This window comes from Squalius cephalus (assembly GCF_949319135.1).
Source record: "Squalius cephalus genome assembly, chromosome: 14".
Lineage (NCBI taxonomy): Eukaryota > Metazoa > Chordata > Actinopteri > Cypriniformes > Leuciscidae > Squalius > Squalius cephalus.
The window spans coordinates 15,906,046-15,931,730 of NC_137135.1; the positions used below are offsets into that span (position 1 = coordinate 15,906,046).

General features: G+C 35.9%; 1 protein-coding gene across 2 annotated transcripts in view; it reads right to left on the minus strand.

Moving 5' to 3' along the window:
• htr4 (5-hydroxytryptamine receptor 4) overlaps positions 1–25,685 on the minus strand; it is a 109,651-nt gene that overhangs the window by 6,125 nt on the left and 77,841 nt on the right. The window contains exon 7 of one of the 2 annotated variants that reach the window (XM_079891947.1): positions 20,267–20,351. The exons of the other annotated variant lie outside the window; for it this stretch is intronic. Within the exon in view, the coding sequence (XP_079748073.1) occupies positions 20,288–20,351 (64 nt within the window). The 3' untranslated portion in view covers positions 20,267–20,287. The remainder of the gene's footprint in view (positions 1–20,266; positions 20,352–25,685) is intronic. 2 annotated transcript variants of the gene reach the window in all.

Sequence of the window (25,685 nt, forward strand, 5' to 3'; positions counted from 1 at the left end):
TTTTTATAAATTCTTTTATTCATTATATTGTTATTTCATTTTTATATTATTTTTTTGTTATGCCTCATACTGAGTTTTGATGAATTTAACAGACACACAAACTAGTACTTTTCCATCCTTCCATGTAAATGTTATTTTATTACAACCTGCCAGTATTAGGACAGACACATCTACTGATTTATTTAGTACCTAGGGATAATTCAATGTTTATGCTTCTGTTTATTCCTAATTTAGTCTGTCATTTTGTGTCTGGCGCCATACTGAAGGGAGGGGTTGTGTCGGGCACATCATTTTGTTTCTATCATTACTGTGGAAAATAATCATATGTTACATTTTTAAATGCAGGTGATTGGTGACTAATGCTAGATATTTTGGTCTGAAATCAAAGCTGAAATCTGAGTGCAAATTTTGGTACAAAACCCAGAAACATGAAAGTTGAATTTGACTGCTGATACAATAGGTTAAAATCCACTATTGTCAGAATCTTAACAGTTCAACAGAGCACCGAATAAAATAAATGCTTCCAATAAATAACAGGCCTGAATCGCCACAATATCATTTTAAGCAGAGAGCTGAAAGGCAAACTATTCTTCCATTTACCACACATACATCTCATGCAGCTGTTGATAACAGAAGACTCATTTAATTGGAGCCCTAAAGCCTGTTTATCAAGCCCTCTTATCTGATAAACTGACCTCTTAGTGATGCAGTTTGTGACATGCTCACTATCATTTGAGTTTGAGAGAGGAGGCAAACCAGGGAAATCTCTCCTAGCTGAACTGTTTAGGATTAACCAGTAAAGGCAGGGCAAGATAACTTTCTTTGGTGTCTGATACCATCTGCAATTCCAGGCCACTTCACAAGAAGAGTGGCTAGGCAATATATTACGAACTTATCTATTCAGACATATTCCAGTTCGCATCAGGTCAGACAGGGCGCTGCAAAATGAGTCCAATCTCATCTCAGTGCCTGACGCATCGCAGCTCTCATTCAGTGTCAGACTAACAGGCCTTGACAGTCCTTGACAGCGAAACACTACTCACTAGTACTTTTATGACTTCTTGATGTGAACTGGAAACATGTTACCATGCTTTTATCATTTATTTACACTACCATTTTGGGGGCAGCAAGAAATTAAAGGGGGGGTGAAATGCTATTTCATGCATACTGAGTTTTTTACACTGTTAAAGAGTTGGATTCCCATGCTAAACATGGACAAAGTTTCAAAAATTAAATTGTACGTTTGAAGGAGTATTTCTGTGCCAAAAATTGTCCTTCCGGTTTGTCACAAGTTTCGGAAAGTTTTTTTCGAGTATGGGCATGTGTGACGTCAGATGTAACGGAATTTCCTTATACGGGTCCTAAGGGCACTTCTCCCGGAAGAGCGCGGGCGCGCGCACACTCGTAGACCAGAGCAAGAGAGCGAAAACAGTTCACCATCAAAGCGCCCTGCCCGGCTTTTGGGAAGCCAATGTCACCAAAGAAGTGTGTTTTTGGTTGCCAGGGCAAGACAACCCTGCACAGATTCCCAAAGAACCCGGCGTTAAGGCACCAGTGGATGGAGTTTGTTTTTCCTGAGCATAAACGGAGTTGTGTAGACTGTTTGTTCCCTGCATTTCGACGATGATTGTTTTATAAACAAAGCCCAGATCGACGGATTTGCAGATCGTCTAATGCTTAAGGATCGAGCAGTCACAATGATAAAGGTTCGGTGAGTAAAACTGCTTCTATTGTCTCTGTGTTGTTACTAGCTCGGCGCATTAGCACAGCTTTAGCTTTGCCCACAGGGCCCGCCTCCAGCCGCTCGGTTTTTTCCGGAAAGACTCGGTACAGCCTATCTTTCTTTTATAAATATAATAAAACTAAAGACTTTTTAGAGATATGAAGGATGCAATACTACTCTATAGGTACTCAAGATTAACAGGAGATTGAGTGAAAATGAGCATTTCACCCCCCCTTTAATACTTTTATTTAGCAAGGATGCATTAAACCAGGGTTCACCAATCTCGGTCCTGGAGGGCCGCTGTCCTGCAGAGTTTAGCTCCAACCCCAATTAAACACACCTGAACCAGCTAATCAAGGTCTCATTAGGCATACTAGAAACTTTCAAACAGGTGTGTTGGAGCTGGTTGGAGCTAAACTCTGCAGGACAGCGGCCCTCCAGGACCGAGATTGGTGAACCCTGCATTTAACTGATCAAAAGTGACAGTAAAGACATTTATAATGTTACATAATTTATCTATCTATCTATCTATCTATCTATCTATCTATCTATCTATCTAACTATTTATAATATAATTAAATACTGTGCATCATTCATAATCAAACTGTATTTTATTCCAAATTTTGTTTAATTTTGTGCATTTAGAATACATACAATGCTTGCATGAAATTAGCTTATGTAATCGAGACAAAGGATACAACAGATAATTGTGGAAATTATATTGTGGTGGAAATATTTATGACTGAATTTTCCAGAGGTGCAGGTATGTCCACAGACACCCTTACATATGGTCTCTTTGAATAACATAACTAATAAAAATGGCATAATACTGTGTTTTTAAATGATTTCTCTATGAGTGTTAACTGAATGAATCTACACTCGATATCATTGACTAGGCTCAGCCTCAGACGACACACACACCCTGAGTAACTTCCACTGTTCAGGGAGCACAACTACAATGAGCACTTTCAGAGGAAAAAATACTCAATAGATTTGTCTAAAAGTCGGAAAAAGATATTGATGACCACCAAGAAAACTAAGTGTGGTCAGTCAGATGGCCCCTTCTAGTCTAAATGGGCATTTCTGTCATTTACTGTATGCCTTAAGTCAAACGTCTGGCTACGTGACTCTAGACCTTCACTGTCAGCCAGATGGTAATGTCAATCCACGGCAGATCATGCCATTTCCTCAGCTGGCACGTATATATGTGTGTGTTTGTCTTCCTAGAACTGTCTGAGGCTTTTCAAACACACGCTCACAGATAGAAGACCTGATTATTGTGGAGTTGAGTGGCACCAGAACAGGACCATGCCCTGATTGTTTTCTGAAAGAAATAAGACACAGATATGGTGTGGAGGAGGCTGGCGGCAGGATTGAGAATGAGACAGACAGAAAGTTATGAAAAAAAGAGAGGAAGGAAGGACAAATGTACTTATAGGAGATAAATAATCCTGCAGGGGAAGTAAAATCTGAATGCATCTGCACCACAAGGAAAATGAATAAACATGATATATCCCTAAATGAAAACTTAAATCAGAATAGGGGACTGAAAATATCATTAGCTCAGTATAAAAACAGTAGAAGTCACCATGACAGAAAATCAAACTTGTGTGTGCGATGTGCGTCTGTCAGAACTTAGTGAATGAACCAAGACCAGAAGGGAGTGCAAATCCATCTATGTCAATATCCGATTCATTTTTCCATGACAAAGACCAGAGCAAAATCTGCAAGTACAATTTCTCAAGTCTTCCTTCTGGTGAAGGCTGAAGTTAACAGAAGGACAGCATCAATGCAGAACTCATAATACCACACTGCATGGCAGAGATGGGTTTGATCCTAACATCCAATCCCAGCAGGCCACTCTTTACTCTTTATACTCTTTACACTCTTTACACAGGATTATCCAGCAAGCCAAGCCAACTGCACCAGGTAAGAACCAGCGACTAGCGCATGAATAATGGAAATGGAGTCTGTTATCAGTGAGGAAAGCCCTGTAAGATAGTACCGTCTCAGGTAACGGCTTATTATAGCATTCATAATTCAAAATCAACAACACAAATGGGTAACACTTTATTTTGATGATCCCTTTCGAACATTCTGTTGACTATAAGTAACTTTGCAACTACACGTCAACTAACTCTCATTAGAATATTAGACTGTCTGCATAATATCTTCAAAATCTTTATCGTGATGTTCCTCCAAAAGACAGTCTGACTATAAGTAACTTTGCAACTACATGTAAACTTATTCTAACCCTACCAGTGAATACTCTCTAGTGAGAGTTAGTGGACATGTAGGTGCAACGTTACTTATAGTCAACAGAATTTGTTAAAGGGACCATCAAAATTAAGTGAAACCCACACATGTTTGTTATACATTTGTAACAATTTCAACCTATGAATCACTCACTCTTCAAATGTTTTCAAGGAAATATTTTCTTCTTTTGTTCTTTATCCGATCTTTTATCCTGTGTTTATCCCATTTTTTTTGCATGACAGGTTTAATTATTTTATCACTCAGCCCTAAATGTTTCTTATGATTCATTCAAACAGTTCTTAAACAAATACTATATAGATAATTTCAAGACCATCACTATTGGAAAATAAATCACTAATGCGATCTCTTCAATAGGCTACCTTCATTTTTCTCATAGACAGCAATGACATTAAATGGAGCGTAAATTTAAAGTCTCCTGCTTCTTGTGTTTTTCTCTCCAGAAAAAAATATGACGCACTTCAGATGTCGCAACAATGTCTGTGCTTAAATACATTTCATTCATAAAGTTCTCATCAGTTCTTGGATTTTAGTTATATTCCTGGAATTATGATTTCAGTTCACAGCCTTTCTATTCCTGTCCAGTTCAATCTTTCACAAAAAAGAAAATCTGAAAAATAAATTAAGTGATTCATAAAAAAAAAAAAAAAAAAAAAAAAGATCTTTAGATGACATGCTTCATTTCTAGGAAGTGTTCATGTTCTAACCATCAGTCAGGGATAATTTAGATTCTGTATTGTATACGGTATTTCTTTCATCTGAATGCCAGTCTTCTTCTTACACAAAAGCCAGTGATGGAGATGACAAAATTGCTTGCCATTTTTTACAGCGATTTTCATGTATTTAAAGCAATAACACATGAAAGCAGCAAAAATAATCCCACAGTATAATAATCCTTTGCTATAACGAGAATCAAAAGGCCTTTGTGCTTTATGACTGAATCAATTAATAAGATGACCTTAAGACATTTCCCAAAGGATAGGCTTGGGAATTTGGGAGACATTTTAGACCATCATATCCATTTACCACACACACATCTCATGCAGGTGTTGATAACAGAAGACTTGTTTAATTGGATTTTCAGTTATTTTAAATGCATGCCTTCATAGATATCCCTTTAAGCTAAATTAATCTTAATGAATGTACAGTATTTTTGAAGCTCAATTTCAGTGGCATGAGCTGGTCTAATAAATACCAGAGCACAGGAAGACAGTATTAAATACAGAATGTTATTAAATCTATGAATGTTTGATGATCATGTACACTGACACTGCCTCTTCTTCACTAGTTTTAGTACTCCCTACCGTATAACAGTGAATTTACATTACATCTTTACGTTTTACATCTGTGCCCAGAGGGTAAAATAAACTCAGAGAGTACTGTATGCAAAATGTATATTTTAAAAAGTCCTCAGTCACTGTAAACAGACCTTGATGTTAAATGGCAGATGGCGTGATCACAAGAAATGCAATTAGAAGAAAAATAGTGGTTTACGAGAGCAAAAGAGCAAAAGAGGAGAATAATGCACCTTTTGGAAAACCAAAAAAAATCACCAATATTAAAAGTTTGGCTGAAATTCCCTCAGCTGTGAAAAATACTGCTGGACGAAAACAAGGAATGCTGGGCATGGCTGGACTCGAAGTGCCCCATTATTCTCATGCAATGATTGCGGTTACATAACTTATAAGAGCTAATAATAGAGCTACCTGTTTGTTTTTACTTTATGATCTGATGCTTTATGATAGAAACAGCACTCAACCACAAAAACTCCTCTCGGTTTATCAGGGTTCGTCCCATTCTGCTTGAGTTAATGCACTCAGTGGGGATTCACAGCGCTGAGCATTTTCCTAAAGTTTCCTTTTAACTGCAGAGATTTGACAACACTCTGAGCAGTTTACTGTGAACAATCCTAATGCTCACCACATTGATCCACTCCTCGAATACTGATTTGTTAGCATTAGTGAACAAAAGGGACATTTTCATAAACACAGGAGGTGATTTTTGACTGATATGACTTTTAAAAGCGGCTCTGAGTATGTTACCTTTGGATATAGGGGAGATTGCATTAAGCTGTTCAGGGGTCAGATTTACTAACAGCTTGCGCCAGCGCAAACTCTCTTCTAGCGCTCAAAACTACTGTCAGGGTTTACTAAAGACACACAGTGAAAAGGCGTGGACAGGGTTATTTTTGCGGCTGACTTTATTGCATTTGCAGGAGCTTCTCTTTCACCAGTGGACACTCTGTAATAGTGCCACGCTACAGTAAATGCTCAGCCTTTTTTAAAGCCCACTTAGAGAGAAGTAACTAATTAGAGAGCACCGACTTAACTTTTGCATTTTCTGCAGAAAATGTGAGTGGCGCTCGCAAAACTCCAGGGTATTGCTGATGTGTTCGGAGTGGCTGTTAGGCTGTTCTGAGGTGAGAAAAAAACACAAATATAAATAAAAAAGGAAACAAACTAATTAAGAAACAAAGGTACAAACAGATTAAGTTCTTAACCCCTTAAACCCTGAGCCATTTTTGGAGTTTTTTTGTCTGAGTGACACACAAAAAAGTAAAGACTCATAACTTCAAAACTATAACAAGGAGAGTCAAAAGGTAGGTATCGTTTGATAGAACTCTTTTCAAATTTTTTGAAAATATAAATTACATTACATTTGGATATTCTCCTGCCGAGAAACTGCTGATAAATACAAAAAAAAAAACATAATTTTTTTATGATTTTGCATATCTCTCTTGTTTGACATGCAATAACTCGGGGAGGAAATATGGTAGCACAAATTTTCTTTTTTGGGGAAGTACCCCTAAATGTGAGCTGCATCTGAATCAAATTTTGTGGTGATCGCATAAAGTACTCAAAAGTTACAGCATTTGGAACAAAGGTAGCCTTTTTGTTTAGTCCTCACACATTTGGAAAGCAATAAAAAAAAAGAGTTTTCTGAGTGACATACACAAAACTAAAGACTCATAACTTCAAAACTATAGCAAGGAGAGTCAAAAGGTAGGTATCGTTTGAAAGAACACTTTTCACATTTTTTGAAAATATAAATTAAATTACATTTGGACATTCTTCTGCCGAGAAACTGCTGATAAAAGACAAAAAATAAATATAATTTTTATAATGATAATGCATATCTTTCTTATTTGACATGGAATAACTCAGGAAGGAAATAAGGTAGGAGGAAAAATCTTTTTTGGGGAAGTCCCTCTACATATGAGCTGCATCTGGATAAAATTTTGTGGTGATTGGATAAAGTAATCAAACGTTACAGCCTTTGGAACCAAGATAGCATTTTTGTTGAGACCTTGACGCCCCCTCATGGGCATTTTTTATAGTGTTTCACCATGAAGAATATCTTGTCATAAAAGCAATAGATAAAGTTAATTTTGGGCTCATTTTAATTGTATGAATATGCTGTAAAAAATGAAGTGCCATTTTCAACGATTTTTGAATGTTTCGTGAGATGTATGATGTTTTTGACACATTGCAGTACATAGTACAAAAAAGTATTTTATAGATTATGAATTTTTTTATATATCTTTATCAGCAAATAACTCAGCAATACTTTGGAGTTTTTCAAATAGGCTACATTCACTGTAAAGTTCAGACTCTAAGGTTTCAAATGACACCAATTTTGTTTGAATCAAGGCAATATTTTTGAAAAATATGATAATAAATATTTTCGCAGCTAGGGGGCGCCATGGGTGGCGCACACGGGCGGTACACTCCGGTTTAGAGAGACTAGTCAGCACTCGTTCAGAGTTGATTGAAGTGGTTGGATTCTTTACAAAGCTGAGATTCTAAGCTTTAAAATGATACATATTTTGTGTTATTCCACGTTTGAAAACGAGCGCGGACGGTTCCGGGAAAATTGGAAAACACTTTGCTCCCCAGAAGGATGAGAGACTTGTTTTTTAGCCAAGTATGCATTACTTCGTGAGGAATATCTCGTGATCAAAGCAATGGATTCTGTTGTGTGTGGGCTCTTTGTAATCGTGAGAATCTGTTGTCAATAAAGATGTTCGATTTTTCACAATCTATGCATGTTTCATTGAGTTATGAGCTGAAACGTCACATCAAAACAACATAGCATCACTGCTATTGCTACTTCATAGGTGCGCCTCTGGTATTTTTTTGTGTCAGAACGCTATAAGGAATATCTTTAGACCTGAGTGATGGATTATGGTGTGTTTGGGCTCTTTTTAATCGTAACATTCTGCTGTAAATAATGATGTGCCATTTTCCACAATTGATGCATGCTTCATTGAGTTATGAGTTAGAACGCGACATAAGTGCTACATCTATAATAAAGATCTATGTGCGCATTTGGGTAATTCTTCAACTATGGTACTCTTTGAGCTAGACAGTTTCAGAAAATAAAAACATTTCTACAAACAGTTTTTTAGTATCAGTTGGTTTCTCAATCTGTCTAGAAACCTTCCCTTAAGTTGGCTGTGATGATTTGTATTGAATAATATATATATTTTGCCATTTTTACCTGACAGTCCAAGAAAACGGTCATTTCCATCACATAGCAAAACATGTGTTTTGAAGAGAAAATAATAAAATATATTCTGTTATAAATATATTTGATTAAATAGCACACAAATCTCTGATCAAATTTGTAATTTATTTATTTTTCAGAAATTTAATTGTAAAGATTTTACAATGTTTACACTAAAAAACACCTAAAACTAGATCACTGGAACATTTCATTTACTTGTCATAGCTCAAAATCATGTATTTCTCAAAGTGTATACACATATCTTACCCCTAACTGCACAATTATCAACACCACTGAATATAGTTGTTTTGATTGTATGTTTTTTATATGTTTTACTTTAAAATATGTGTTGTGGTGGAAATGACATGGTGTGGCGGAAGAGACAGTGTGTGGTGGAAATGACATAGATAGGCAACTTCCAATTAAAAGCTATTTTTCTACTGCTCTGTGGTGAACCAGAGCAAATCAATAAGCAACAGCATTAGTGAACAAACAAATATAATCAATATTTTTAAATGAAAATCAATCCAAAAAAAAAAAAAAACATAAATATGTGTTAAAAATCAGCAAATAATTTCTTTACTGCTTACATGCTGAACTAGAGCAAACTAAAGCAAACCCTTTATGTCATTATTGCCTTAATATAACCTTAATATAACCAGTTGAATATAATGTTGAATAACAGATAAAATAGGCAATATTTTGAAATGAACACCTTGTTGCTTTTTCTTCAGGTATCTTTATCTGTCCTTCTTGAGGGGCTCTGCATATTTAAGTGGATCTGATTTTATTCTTTCTCTATATGATCTTGACCTCTGTGCTGTGGTATTGCTTGCCATCTTAAAGAAAGAGCCAAGACATCATGTCAAACTTATCTATTGTTCTCTTATTTACCAACAATATTGTAACAATAATAAATAATCAAATATTTCCTTACTACCTTAACTTAACCTTTTCATGCATGAATTATGATAACCTCAGTCAGGATTTTTTTTCCTATGTGTTTTTATTGCTCTTATGGCATGAAAAACAAGATTTGAATTGTTTTTTTGGGTTTTTTTTTTTACACATTTTTCAAAGAGATTTTCAGATGTCCACTTGAGTGGACAGCATGCCTTTATAGTTTAAACTGAAGAGATACTGTATTAAACATACCATAATACAATAATCAAACATGCAGATAACGTATGTGTATTTAACAAACTAATCAATAAAATTATATCAAATCATGTGGTTTCAGACAGAGGTGGACAGTAACAACGTACATTTACTTGAGTACTGTACTTAAGTACACTTGAGTATCTGTACTTTACTTGAGTATTATTTTTTGTACTTTGTACTTTAACTTCGCTACATTTGAAAGACAAATATCATACTTTTTACTCCACTACAATTTTGTCAAGGTCCTTGAGTAGAAAGTAACATCAGTCAGGGATGATTTTGGTTGCAGGGATGCATTTTGGTTGGAAATGAAAGTCGGGTTGACATCAGAACCCTGCATCTTATTGACATCAGAACCCGACGTCAGATTGACGTTGGATATTAATTGAAAATAAAAGACGGGTTGACGTCAGAACCCGACTGATGTTGGTTTCTGACGTCAACCCGATTTTCATTTTCAACCCCAATACAATGTCTATCCAACGTTGGAGATCAATGTCAATCTGACATTGGATTCTGACATAAACCTGATTTTCATTTTCAATGCTGGGTTTGGTCTTCTAAATGCAAATTTTGTCACTTTTTTGGAGCACACTAGCTTATAGATAACAGTAAGGCTAACATATTCATACTAAAAGCCAAAAAAAAATTAAATAGGGCACTATTTGAGGGAACAGCCATTTGGGTGTCGGAAACCATTGTGGACATTATTGAGCGATCAATCTCACATTCAATCCCACTACTGGAACTGTGTTCTAGAAATAAATTTGATATTGACATGAGGGTAGGTATGCAGGCATAGATTTAGAGGCATACGGTCCTTTAAGTATTACATACAACAATAAAACAATGCATTGACATTTACTTTTTACTTTTGATACTTAAGTACTTTTAAAAACGAGTACTTCTGTATTTTACTTAAGTAAAAATAGGTCTTTACAACTTTTACTTGTAACGGAGTAATATTTGACCAGTAGTATCTATACTTTCACTCAAGTAAGGAAGTTGTGTACTTCGTCCACCTCTGATATCAGAACATGAGGACGTGATTCCATCAGAGATCTCTACAAGGTACAACTGTGGAAACCACTCAGATGCTCCCTCCAGTGTACCAGAGTATGGAGATTTACCCTTATTAGCTGATAATTCTGATTATGTTCAAGACGGACCGACCTGATCTCACGGGAAAATGTACAAATTCTACGAGGTGGCTAATTCGTACGAATTCATATGACTTCAATTGTACCTCAATCGTACGATTTTTGCAAAACCGTACATATTTTACAAATTGAATTATACGAATTCATACGAATGACCTACCCCTGACCCCGCGCCTAAACCTACCCATCACGTGGGTTTAGATAAATTAGCCACCTTTTTATCATTTGTACAAATTCGTACGAATAGGTCGTGAGATAGTGTTAGATGAACACATTTCTAGCATAGCCCTCCTCTGAGAAAACCTAGCGATACGTTTTTATCAATCTCATCTTGAATGAGCAGTATTGGGGGTAACGTATTACAAGTAACATGCATAATGCATTCAGATTACTTTTTGATGTTACAAGTAATGTATTACAAGTAACATGCATTACAAAATCAGATTACCTTATGATGTTAAGAGTAAAGAAAAGCATTACAATAATGTGCATTACGTAATCAGATTACTTTTTGATCTAGTAAAGTAATGCATTACAAGTCACATACATTATTTAATCACATAACTTTTTTGATGTCAATGAAAATTACATTCTAATAATACAAATACATTTATTTACAGTCAAAAAAGCCACTGCATGTATTTTGTATTTTCAAAAACAATATTCGCAGTATAAGTATGAATTGTAGCTGAAATATAGCCATTGATGCATGAGGTTCACTAGTGGACAGATGATTAATCAGATTTTTCTCTCAATCTAAAATCAAAACTTGGAAAATTTTACTGTGATATGACTCATTAGATATTGCTTGATGCTGCAATATTTTTTTTTACCTACAAGAGTCTCCTAGGATAGAAGGAAAGGGTGGATATTCCGGAGCAACTTGGCATTTCTGACTGACCATTGGCAATCTTGGTTTGGAGGGGGAAAAAATCGAAACACAAAGGCTTGCCACTTGGTTACAATGTATAGGATGATGCACCAGGGTCCAATGAAGAGGCTGATGTGCAACTAAGCCATCAAACCCGTGCAAATTCAAGAAAATGTTAGCTGTCCACTGTAGTGACCACTATGCATGAAAGGGTTAATTAATTATGTTTTTTATATTAAAGTTTTAGTATTATAGCCCAAATAATTTGCTGTTTAGCACGAACAATGTCATTTCCACCACAACCTGTCTTTACCACCACAATGAACACCGTGGTGGAAATGACTGTGGTGGAAATGACATTTCCCCCCTTTTCTCTCTAAAATATCTCTCTAAAATATCATGCTAATATTAATTTTAGAGTTAGCATTAAATATACACAAATTACACATTATTAAATTAAATTAATCTAGTTATTTGTACGTCCATGTGAAATATGAGCCGTTTGGAAATGACGACTAATAAACATACTCTCAGTTTTAGTCATATTCACCTTGATTTTTCTTCTTTTCATTACCCACTAAAGAGGTCACCCTTTCACCCAGCCGTGTGTTCCACTGTGGAGTTTCTGTTGCTATGATCACTAAGTATACAACCCTAAAACAATGATCCCAGGATTCTATTTTGTACAGTGTGGTGGAAATGACAGTGAACCCAAGGGACAAGGGTTCTACTTATGAAAAATATAGGAAAATGTGAATAAATATTGCAATATATATTATGTATAATTGAATTAGACATTATTTTATCATTTGTACTTGAAATCTACTTTATTTAAATATTTAATTTAGAACTAAGCGAGGTTGAAGGTATAAAGTCTGGCTTAGGGACAGAGGGAAAACAGTAAAAACCATGCATAAAAGGACTCATATTATATAATAAAAAAAATGATTGAGCCATGATACATTTTTTATAAGTTCCTCTTGGGGTGAAGTAAGTGTGGCAAAAACAAAAAAGAAGAAATGTTTTTTAGTTTTTATTATTTCATCCAGGGACAAGAAAAGTACCATAGTTAAAGAATCACCCATTTGTGTTACAACTCCACGAGGCATAACTTTAGATATGAGTGATGGAATATGCTGAGTTTGGGCTCTTTTTAATCGTGAGAGTCTGCTGAAAATAATGATGTGCATTTTTCTACGATATGTGCATGCTTCGTGAAGTTATAGTAAAGACCAAACGCGAGTGCTTCATGAGTATATATTTGGCTAGGTACGTCTTTGGTATTTTCTGTGTTAGAACGCCATGAAGAATATCTTTAGATCTGACTGATGAGTTTGGGCTCGTCTTAATCATGAGCTCCTGCTGTAAATAACGATGTGTCATTTTTCATGATCGATGTATGTTTCATGAAGATATGAGTAAAAAGGCCAAGTCTAAGCTACCTCGCTTGGCTACGTGCGTTTGTGTATTTTTTGTGAATTAGAACTCCATGAGGAATATCTTTAGTTCTGAGTGATGGATTACGTTGAGTTTGGACTCATTTTAATTGTAAGCATCTGCTGTAAATAATGATGTGTCATTTTCCACAATCGGAGCATGTTTCATGAAGTTACAAGCGGAAATGTGTCTAAAATTCAGCATCCATATATGGTTTACCCATGGGTCTCTTGAGGGGCTTATTTTACAAAAACCTTGCTCAAGTTTAGTAAAAGCCTGAAACAATTATGCTTGTTGTATTCTACTCATTGAGACCTTTCAAATGACATGACACATGACTATCTGAGCAGTATGATGTTTTTGACACATTGCAGTACATAATAATTTCCTCTTCCTCATAAATTATGTATTAAAAAAAAATCATTTTATCAGCAAATAACTCAGCACTACTTTGGAGATAATCATAATGGCTACATTCATTGTAAAGTTTAGACTCTAAGCTTTCAAATGATGCCTATTTTGTGTTGATCAATGCAGTAGTTTTGAAAAATATGACAATTAATTTTTTCCATAGCTAGGGGGCGCCCTCCGGCGGTATAATCCGTTCTAAAGGAATAACTCAGCACCTTTTAGGAGTTGAATAAAATGTATAGGTGCATTGAAAAGCTGAGATTCTAAGCTTTAAAATGATACCCATTTTGTATCATATCATTCAGTGGTTGCTTAGTAATTTGATTATGAATTTTTTTCATGGGGTGCCGTCCCGCCGGCGGGACGCTTAGGGTTTAAGGGGTTAAATGAAATAAACGAATTGCGTGAAAAAAGAGATAAACAGGTGGAGCTGTTCAGTGAGGGAGCGAGATGCTGATAGTTCAGTGCATATGGCAGTACCATTCAAAGAGCTATGATGACCATGACGCTTATAGCTCTGTAAATGGCGCTGCTATCTGCACCACACAAGTTCTTCCTGACCCTCTTCCTGTGGGTCTTTGCTGTGTCTTGGGTGTACAATAAATCCACTAACAGCCATGAAATTAAAAACACAAATCATTACATTTGGCTTTTAAGAGCAATGGTGTAACAATCAGCTCCTTTGTGCTAGACTATTCCAAGCCGAGAGGGTGGAAATGAAAAATTGCAATGCCAGAGTTATGAGTACTCTATCCATGTACACCCACTCAATGGCTCCCAAAATTCACACTTTAATCCAGCTGTTTACAGACGCAAACGCACTGAGCCGAGTGACATCATTTTCTCAAGTAGAATAATATTCCTGCCAGAAGCCACTCTCACTGAGCTTGTATTTAAATAAATGAAACATTAAATAATCAAATAATCTGAGGTCTCTTACCACTGTGTAAATATATATGTTCTATAAGGCAAATCCAATTATTTTAAAAGAAATACCACACACTGTTGAAAGTCATTGTGGAGCGACGGTGAGGACATTTTCCCTGTTCAAACAAGCGTGACATTTTTCAAGATTAGTTAAACCAGGCTTGAACACATGAGTGTATCTCATGTAACATAGCAAAGCAAAATTAAAGGGATAGTTCACTTTGAAATTAAATTTTGGTATGTTTTAGCTTACCTCAAGGGCATCCAAGATGTAGGTGTCTTTTTTTCCGCAGTAGTTTCAATTTTGATATTTTTAGGTCAAACCGTTCTTGTCTGTCAGTCATTTAATGCAGGTCTGTGGTCACTGTCTCAAAGAGACTGGTGCATAGATATATACACTAGATGTCTCCTTAAAGACATTCGTTCCAATGAACTGCCGTAGACAAGGCGACATCTAGTGTATATATCTATGCACCAGTCTGCGTACACGCAACACACCAGGATGCGCGCGCGCCCTCAGATCACTTGGACGTGGCTGTGTATAAGAGGTAAAAACGATATAAATACTGTTCGTTTTCTCACACAAACCGCTCGTTTCGTGTCTAGGCCATCAATGTGTTCTTACAATGGGGAATTGTTTAATTCGGACGATGGGGAATTGTTTAATTTGGACTTCTCTGTGCATGCTCTTTGAGACAGTGACCACAGACCTGCATTAAATGACTGACAGACAAGAACGGTTTGACCTAAAAATATCAAAATTGAAACTACTGCGGAAAAAAAGACACCTACATCTTGGATGCCCTTGAGGTAAGCTAAAACATACCAACATTTAATTTCAAAGTGAACTATCCCTTTAAGCACAAATAAGAACCTGTCATTTATGCTGATTTAAATAAAAAAAAAACAGAAATGGCCTTAGCTACTTAACCATTTGATGTTGGTGCATTGTAATTACATTTAAAATGCATTTAATTAACATTACACTTTACACTGTTAATTTCACCCCTACCTGTAACTCAACACTTACCACAAAACCTCTATAACCTCTAACCCCTTTAATCCTAAACCTAACCATACATCAAACTTATTAGCAGTAAACATGGGAATTTTCTTTAAACAAAATATCATTTATTATTTTTGGAAAATGGAAAAGAAAAAATGGCTATATATCTCAAAGATGTCTCAAAAGAAGCTGCAGTGTTGTAATTGCAGTACTTACACTATGTTTTGAACACTGAGTAAAATCATGTGCTCTCAGTTTTTTCTTGACCTCAAAGAAACGTAGAGCTCTTGCTGCCTCCACTTAATTACTAGGGCACTTGATAAAAGCCACTGCTCCTCTCCAGTCAAGAGAACAAATACACGGATACATTTCACGGTCAAAGCTGCCTTTATATACTAATATATATATATATATATATACATGCTCTTTTGCTGCTCAGGAAACTTTGGTAACACTTTATTTTACAGTGTTCTTGTTACATATGTACTTACCATAGTAACAACAGTAAATTATGCATAATTACATGCAACTAACTCTCAGCCAAATCCTAATCCTACCCTAACCTTATTGTAAGTACATGTTCTTAAATAATATTACACAGTACTTAAATATATAATTACACTGTAAAAATGACACCTTAAAATAAAGTGTAACCAAAACTTTTTTTTTATTATTATCAAAGTTGAACACAGTTGTGCTGCTTAATCTTTTGTGGGAACCGTGATAAATGTTTTGTGATTCTCATTCACAATTTTAATAAATATTATTACAATTTAAAATAACTGTTTTCTATTTGAATATAAATTATAATTTAACGGTATTCCTGTGATGGTAAAGCTGAATTTTCAGCATCATTACTCCAGTCTTCAGTGTCACATGATATTTCAGAAATCAATATGATGATTTTCTGCTCATGAAACATTTCTTATTATTATCAAAGTTGAACACAGTTGTGCTATGTGGCGAGAAGGATGAGGCCGAGGGTCGTGGGAGAATGGCGCGAGGCCGGTGGCGTGATTAATAATGAGCGACACCTGCACGACGCTCCGGTCTCGTATCTCTCACGGAGGAGCGGAAGCATAAAGGAGGAGCGACGACAGTGGAGATCAAGACCGGTGCGTCGTGCAGGTGTCGCTCATTATCAATCACGCCACCGGCCTCGCGCCGTTCTCCCTCTGCCTCGTCCTGCTCGCTACACGCTGCTTAATATTTGTGTGCTCAAAATGTAACCGTGATACATTTTTAGTGCTTATGTGATGAATAGAAAGTTTGAAAGAACAGTATTTATTTGATTAGAAATCTTTTGAAACATTATGTCTTTACTGTCACTTTTGATCAATTTAAAATAAAAGTTGTTTCAAAGAAAAAAAAAAACAAATAGCTGATTAACTGGTTACTACAAAATGCATTTACCTGGTTAACACAGATTATGAAGGCTATGACTGTATGCTGGTGTTTTTTTTTTTTTTTTTTGGGGAAACATTGTGCCTGCCCTATAAAATAAATATACCAAAATGTATTTGAATACATTTATTTTATGCTAAGTATACTACAAATACATTTACATATTCATGTAATTAATATAAATACCCGGCAATTGTACTTTTGGTAATAAATTGATATACTTAAAGTCAGTTAAATTGGAACAACTAATTTTGTACTTAATGCACTTTAGTTATCTGGAAATAGTGCTGAGGTCCAACTAAAGAAATACTGAAGTATATTTGATTGTGTATAGTGGAACTATCTTGCATTTAAAGACTGATATTATACAGTGATCATACTATGATATTTTAAGCTTAATATTAAGAAATGTGCATTGTACAATAAAGAAGTACTCCAAATAAATTTTTATTTTAGTAATATTTATATCTGTAAGTCTCAAGTGATATGTCAGTAAATATGTTAATGGATTTGTAATATTCGTAGTATGAAATAAATTTACTTTAAATATATTTTGGTATATTTTCACTAGGGTGAAAGCAGCATGTCATCAAAAAGCAGGAAAAGAGCCAAAGGTCCGATCTTTGTGAACCTAACAGGACTTTATAACATTAGGACCAAAGCGAGAGAATGAAATCTGACTAAAAATGTTATTGTCAGTCCCATCCCGCTAACCTCATGTCCACTGTAATAAGCCATCTGCCCTGCCAAACGTCTTATTAGAAGCAATGGTCTATCGGCTCTGGTTATGATCCTTTGTTTTCAATAACCTGGGCCGCTTGGCCATTGATTTGCTATAATAACAGTCAAATTACCAGAAGCTCAAGGCTGTGAACGTTTCATAGCTCTAGATACATCAGCCCAGACAATTAGAAGAATATTGATGTCTGATGTGGGTTCACTCACGGCCCTGCACGACGCTCCTCTGAGGTACGTTTGTGCATGTCACATTGAACAAAGTCTGTTCCACCGGTACAGGGAGATAATCATTCACTCTCAATGCTGAATAATAATGTTCTCTTATGCTAACACAGAACTAGCTGCCCCTGACATCCTGTTTAAATGCTGCCTTCTCAATTTATCGCACCTATTGATCTTTAGAAACTTGTGATCTGAGAAGAAAGCCTCAAAACTTTCTGAGCTGATGAGACATCAACACTGCAAGTAAACATGAGTGAAACCGCAATTATTGGCAAAAGATAATTTAGCGAGACCTGTGTCTCGGTCCTCACATGGTTCAACCACGAGTGTGTGCTCATTTGGAGGAAAGCCGGAGCCTGTCTCATGGAAACAAGCTATGAGCATTTATAGCACCTCAATCATGATACTTAGATCTGTTTTTTAATGCTTTGATATAGAGGTGGGCGGTATGAGTAAAGCAAGACAAGGCTGTACATCATTATATAGTTCTTTTTTTTTGCTGGAAACTGATGAAAAAATAGTTTGCTAACATTTTAACATATGGCTTAATTAGTTAACATCACGCAGTTCATGAATTAGGTATTATAAATTTAAAAAAAGCAACAACTATTTTAACAGCATTATTAATATAGGTTGGAGATAATTAATGAATATTTAATAAATATACATTCTATGTATTGTTCATTGTTAATTCAATTAAAATGTATTAAAGTGTATAAATACGTATTACAACTAAATATGTTTTGTTCAAAAGTTTTAAGTCCCTTATCAGAAATGATACAGTCTGTAAAAAAAAAACACAGTAAAACTGTAATAATATGAAATATGATTACAATTTAAAATAACTTTTTTCTATTTGAATATACTGTATATTAAAATGCAATTTACTCCTGTGATGCAAAGCTGTATTTTCACCATCATTGTTCCAGTCTTCAGTGTCACATGATCCTTCCGAAATCATTCTAATATGCTGATTTGGTGCTCAAGAAACATTAATTATCATTATCAATGTTGAAAATTGTTGTGTTGCTTAATATAAAGTTCAAAAGAACAGCATTGATTTGAAATAGAAATCTATAGTAGCATTATAAATGTCTTTACTGTCATTTGATCCTTGAATAAAAAGTATTAATTTCTTAAAAAACATATTTTTTTAATAAATGCTGTAAAAGTATTGAGCATGGTTACTTCATGATATCTAAAGCATTAAGTTATGTTAACAAATTTAAAGGGATGGTTCGGAGTAAAATCAACCTAGGGTCCTTTGCACCATGACCTCGAGCCAAACACCCCCCAGAAGCCTTTTTTCCCCTTGGTCGAACATTATTAAAGTTAGAGCTTATTTAGAGATATCAGCCGGATGGCTTAGTGCAGGCGCTAATGGATCCAAGGATGTATCTCGTAAATTACCCCACTAATAATGCCCAGAATGGTACCAAACTTCTACAGTAGTACAAATAGTTTCTGTACTCATAAAACAAGGCATTGGAAAGTTTGTAAGTACATCAGGAGTTTATTTAAATAACACTTGCCTGGCGGCTCATGCTACTGCTAACCCGGACGTCGAGGTCACTTCAGTGGTTTGGGAAAAGCCCGTAAAAGTCCTGGCAGAAAGCAATGCATAAGGATGTAGTCTAACGACGCCCAGTTCCAGGAATGCACTAATATTTTGTTGGTAGTACCAGACTCTAGGGGTCGCTGTTTGAGAAAACGGGCAACTGCATAGTGTGCCTTTAAAAACAAAAGACTGGATAGTGCTATCTCTGAAATCTGATAAAAACTACATATCATCTGAATTTTACAGTAATTCAGCCAGTTGTGATGTTGCTTCTTCATCACTCTCACGTGTAAATTGCATGAAGGAGACTTACACTGAAAGCAATGTACCCATAGCATATTTACTGCACTATAAACATGCACAATCCGAGGTATCATTCAAGGTCTGATATCATTTGAGGTGTTATAAGGAGTTTGTTCAAGCCACTAACCCTCAGAGTGAATTCTATCAGAAGTGATGTTTACCTTTAGTAATTAATAGAGACTTTTTAAAAGAACACATTATTTCAACCTTTTGAAATTATCATAAAGAACATGATAATTGGATTGCACGATATGATCCACCTGTGCAGGAATACTGAATGAATGAACCGCCGTTCACAGCGGCAGCGGTAAACAAAAAAGCTGAATGATGAAAGCGTCACTATTGGCTCACTAAAGCATGAAGAAGCATCTAGCGCAGAATAAATCTGCATTTACAAATACATAAAGGACACACACAAATACACACACGCATTACAAACCATTAAGCATTTTAAATGGAGACGACAGATGCCATGCTGAAAGAATATGAGGCGAAGTCAGATGCTGAAAGAAACCTTGAAGTGATGGGAAAGAAAAGAGTGTATGTGAGTGTGAAAAGGACTCACTTGAGAACTCCCCACACAGCACTAGACAGGAACAGGCCTAGTGTTGCAGAACCAGAGGAGCAGTTTGGAGACAGAGGAGCAGCCGCTGGAGGAGAGGAGGACAGGGGGCAGCAGAGGGCAGCAGGACACATGAAGGACAGAGAGGAAGAAACAGGAGGAGAGAACAGGGAACGCAGGTTATTTCCATCCGGATTGATTTATTGCATGCTTTCAAAACAACAAAAAATACTATAGGAGGGAGAATTAAAACTGCAAATAGAAGGTTTGAGGATTATATTGGCCATACAGACATTGATGCTTGTCTGTGTAAACTTTCTGACTTTTTGATTTGGAAAACATGAACATATGAGTGAGAATTTGAACAGTCTGTCAAAGTACAGTTAGTCCACAATTCACAGGGGCCGTTCACACAGGACACATTCTCACATCAGTGTGCACAGGTTTTATATGTAAATACACACAAATGGATGTCTTTGACCATTATGCAAAAAATTATGAAAATTCAGCTTTGCATCACAGGAATAAACTACATTTTTAAAAAATATATATTAAAATAGAAACCAGTTATTTTAAATTGTAATTATATTTCACAATATTACTGTTTTACTGTATTTTTGATCAAATAAATGCAGCTTTGGTGAGAATAACAGACTTCTTAAAACACTTTTGAATAGTAACATAGCTTGAATGATATAGAACAAGTTACAAAGTAAATATTGGTATTGGGTTAGGGATTTAAAAAGTCCTAATCCCAAGTATGAGCTTACAAAAACAAGAATGAGAGATATTGAAAGAAAACACGGAGAAAGAGAGAGAAATATGTAATTAGAAAAATCTGTTTCACTGTAACAAAAGAAAGTGTTATTCTTTGGGGTGTTGTAAATGATGCTGTATTCTAAGTTTATTAGCTGAGAAAGTGTAAGGTTATTGTAATAAATTAAGTTAAAAAAAAAGTTATAAAGAACAGACTATAAACAAACAAAAAACACATGCAAGGCAATTTAGGTTGGGCATGACGGTGAACAAATTGGGACAGCTTTGATACATCACTATTTGCTACTCATGAAAAACAACTCAATGAGGTCAACTTGTGTCAGTACACACACACACACACACACACACACACACAAAAAAAAAAAAAAACCGAGTGCTACTATATCCCTCAATAAGATATGAAAAACTTTGCCATAAAGTTTATCCCACTTTATGCAAAGTAAACACCTCTCAATGAATGAGAACTTGACAGATTGCCATGGGTTTTATGTACCATGTAAACACAGCTCTTTTCCGGGTTTTAAGTAGGTGGCACTTAAAATACACAGTATCTATGGTTCCTCTTTGTTGGCTTCATAATAGGCCCATAACATAAATTACTCAAACACAGATGCTCATGACTCACCGTGCTGCCTCTAATAAAGGTTACGGATCAACATTCAATCCCCAAGCTGATGATAAGGACGCCATTCATATATGTGCGCGTTAAAGCAAACAGTGCTGACGCGTAGACTTATAGACCTCTGTAATGAAATCCTAACTCCTGTCTTTAAAAAGTCTGGCATCAATAAATAGTGCAAGTCAACTCTCCCTGCAGAAACCTTAAGCCAAGTGTAATAAAAAGGGATGCACACCGGCAGTATGAATATAAGAACTCTGAAGGTGCACTTGAAAATTCCTTCGTCTCAGCCGTCACATCTTCAGTAAAAACAAAACCAGTTTCAATACACTGTCTTTGCACTGTAAGGCCGATCACAATTCAGTATGCAAATATTGCGGTAACACCTACTTTTCCGTCAATAATGAATAACTACACAGGAACAAATGAGTAATAATATTAAGAAGATATGGTATGTAGATCTTCATTTATGGTCTCATAAAGCCTGTCGAGAGCATGTCTTCCTTCACCCTAAATCTGCATAAAATAAATAAATGTTAACACGTTACAATAAGGTTCATTAGTTAACATTAGTTAATGTATTAACTAACATGAACTAACCATGAGCAATACATTTGTTACTGTATTTGTTAATCTCTGGTAGTTAATAAAAAATACAGCTGTTCATTGTTTGTTCAAATTAGTTCACAGTGAATTAACTTATGCTAACAATATTTTAATAAAGTATTAGTACATGTTGAAATTAACATGAACAAAGATTAATAAATGCTGTATAAGTGCAGTTCATTATTAGATAATTCTAACTAATGTAGTTAACTAATGTTAAATAATGAACCTTATTGTAAAGTGTTACCAAATAGATTATATAAAAACAATTATTAAATATTATATTAAAATAAGGACAATATTTAGAACTAATATTTAATGTATTGTGGGGTTATTTTCATGACAATTAAGCACATTTCTTCTAAATTTCCATTAAATGAATGTGTAAACTGTACAACATAGTAGTATCTGTTGCTCTCCTTTTCATTTATTTTTTATTTTTATATTTAATAGTTAATTTAATTATTGTATATAATAAAAATTAGCACCATAGTGAAACATTATTGAAACAATTCTAAGAATAATGAAACATTACTGAGAATAATGGGGGAGGGGGGCTCGATAGGAAAATGCTGGGACTCATTATGGTAATGAGAATTTGATGGGCTTAATTGTGATGCAAACAAAGTCACAATGCATAAAAAAGGTCCTAAAACAGGCTGCTATTTTTTTTTCTTGGTTGTCTTTTTGGAGGAAATGTGACCAAGGTCACAATCTTTTCCTAAATCATTTTGATGAATAAATCAGAATCCATAACATGTATTTACCAAATTTCAGTAAGATTACAAACCTAGTTTCATAACCACATCATTTAATCATTTACTATAAAAGCCATAGGAATGTGTGGTGAAGTGTACACACAGTTAATCTCATTTCTTGCAAGCACAAACGCACTGACAGCACCAATCAGAAAAAAACTCACTAAAAATGACAGATATTGCTTCCTTCTCACTGGGCATTTTGTTTGATCTGGCTGTCAGTCCTTGTTTCATTTCGAGGAAGTTTATTTTCAAAAAGCAAAGCACTTGAGGCTCGTCTACGTCCGAACATTGGTAAGAGCTGACATATGTGTGGTGTTGTTTCAGTCTGAGGTTTGTTGAAGAAAACATCCTGTCCCGAGTGAGAGATCGCTCATCCAAGATAACATATGCTTATCATCAAAATCCAGACCCAAGAGCGGGAAAATACTTCATCAAATGCAAATCCAATACGATGGCCTCATTTACGCCGACCCTCTGTAACTTGTACGACATGTATGAACGATAACGACACAGATGAATGATATTGTTGAAATCACTTTCAGAATGATTTTTGCCAGCTTTTTCATTCAGAATCCATCTGGCTTTAAAGAGCTTGAGAATTTAAAACGGCAGACGACATAACTGTAGTCTGCACTTATAACAGCTTAAACAGAGTGTTATCATATGCTGGTGTGGACCATAGACTGTAAAAGAAAAAATGGACGTAGTGTCCATGACGTCACCCATAGGTTTCTGAAGAGCATTTTTGAAGCCCAAAGTGGGCAGAGGCGGCCAGCGCCATATTGGTAGTGCATCACCGTGCGTCACACCCGGATAAGCGAAAATGGGCAAAGAGGCGGGATTGCTGAGGTGACGTGACGGCTAACAACGGCTAGTAGTGACAGCAGTGGCAATCCACCTGTCACTCAAGTGGCCACGCCCTTAATTATGCACAACTTTAAGGCTTAATATAATTTAAACGGATGAGTTATAAAAAAATTCACCCCCCTCACATTTTTCATGAATGGCAAAATTAGCTATATAGACCAAAACCACTTTTTGTACCAGGCTGTAAACATATTTTTTTCTGCTGTAAAGTTGTGCATATTAACATGGGGGGGTCTATGGGATTGACTCTCTTTTGCAGCCTGTCTCTAGCAGCCAGTCGATGAATTGCAGTTTAAGTCACTTCCGTGTTGGCTTCAAGAGAGACTGGAAGGTTGCCGCTTGGTGTGGACGCTAATTTAGTTATTAGGGTGTAACGGTACATGTATTCATTCCAAACCATGTCACGGTTCGGTGCATACAGTCAGACGACGAATACAGTCAGTCACAGGCGATCCACACTCCAATCCAGAAGGGGGCGGTACATTACACACAGTAATGCAACGCTGTTTGCTTAACACCACAACAGTAAAAAAAAGAGCAGAAGATGAAGAAACAAGGCTTGAACATCAAGGATGTTAAGAGGCTAAAAGCAGGTTTAAAACTTGTCCCATTGAAGTCAACAGGGTGCAAATTTTAAAAAGAGCATAACACGGTGTAGGCAACACCGATTTTTGTCGTTGTTCTCTGTATTGACAGCACTCCAAATTTACAAAAAAAATGAGCTCAATGTTAAAATTGACCGGAGTTCTCCTTTAAGCTAGGTAGAAAAAGACTACAGAAGTGCAAAAAGTTTTATTTTTCATTATTTGATTTATTTTGTACTTTTATAACACAAGAGATGCTTTTCAGTTTTGTAGCTGATTGTGACCAAATACCAAATACTCTTTTTCAGAGTGCATTCTGTTTACTGCTTAGTGCTTAATACACTAAAGGAGGCTGTACTGCACCAACTACCTCAGGGGGGACTAAATGCCGCTAGTTGAAACAAATTCTAATTTGCACTACTGTCTGTTCAAAATAAATAAAAAGAAACCTAGCACTGGGGATTTTTTTTTCTTTTTCTTGTTATACCAAACTCCTATCGAACCGTGACTCCAAAACCCTAATAGTTATCATTACAGTTTTCGTTATAAAGCACTTGGTGTGAAAGGGCCTTTGCGTAGTCCACGGCTAAAGTAATCAAAAACATCTTTAACAGTTTCCCTTCATAAACTCCATGGGTCATACATCATATTAATGTTACAGGCAAAAACACTGCAAGCTGGATGCTTTTATAGGGGCTGGAGACAATAATTATACCTTTAAAATATGAGGCATGAATTTGAACTGGCATCAGTGGAAGTGTAATTCTCTATTAGACTGAGTTTTGAGTTTGCTTCTGAACAGCTGATGACGTGCACAAAAGCCAGCTGTCATCGGCACTGGCTGCGTGTTGTGCCGTGAAACGCACTTCTATCATTGCAGACAGGACTCACTCGCGCAGACATGCATGTAATCTGTCTCTCACTGAAACTCATATATCACTGCAGCTCAAGCGCAGCTAACGCATAAAACTGCTGTTGGTTTTAGTAGCGCCACCCGGGTGTTATGTAGCTAAACTTTGTTTCGCACGCACACTGTGTGCTAAAGTTTGCACAGGGCAAAGTTTCACCTAATTAGCTGCCTTGCTGTTTAAGATTTAGAGCATTGCTCCCTGAAGCGCATGGGAGATTCACCTGATAGCAATTGAGTTTAACATTAGCATAATGCTAAGCTAACAACACTACAATTATGCGACCCACCTTTCTACATT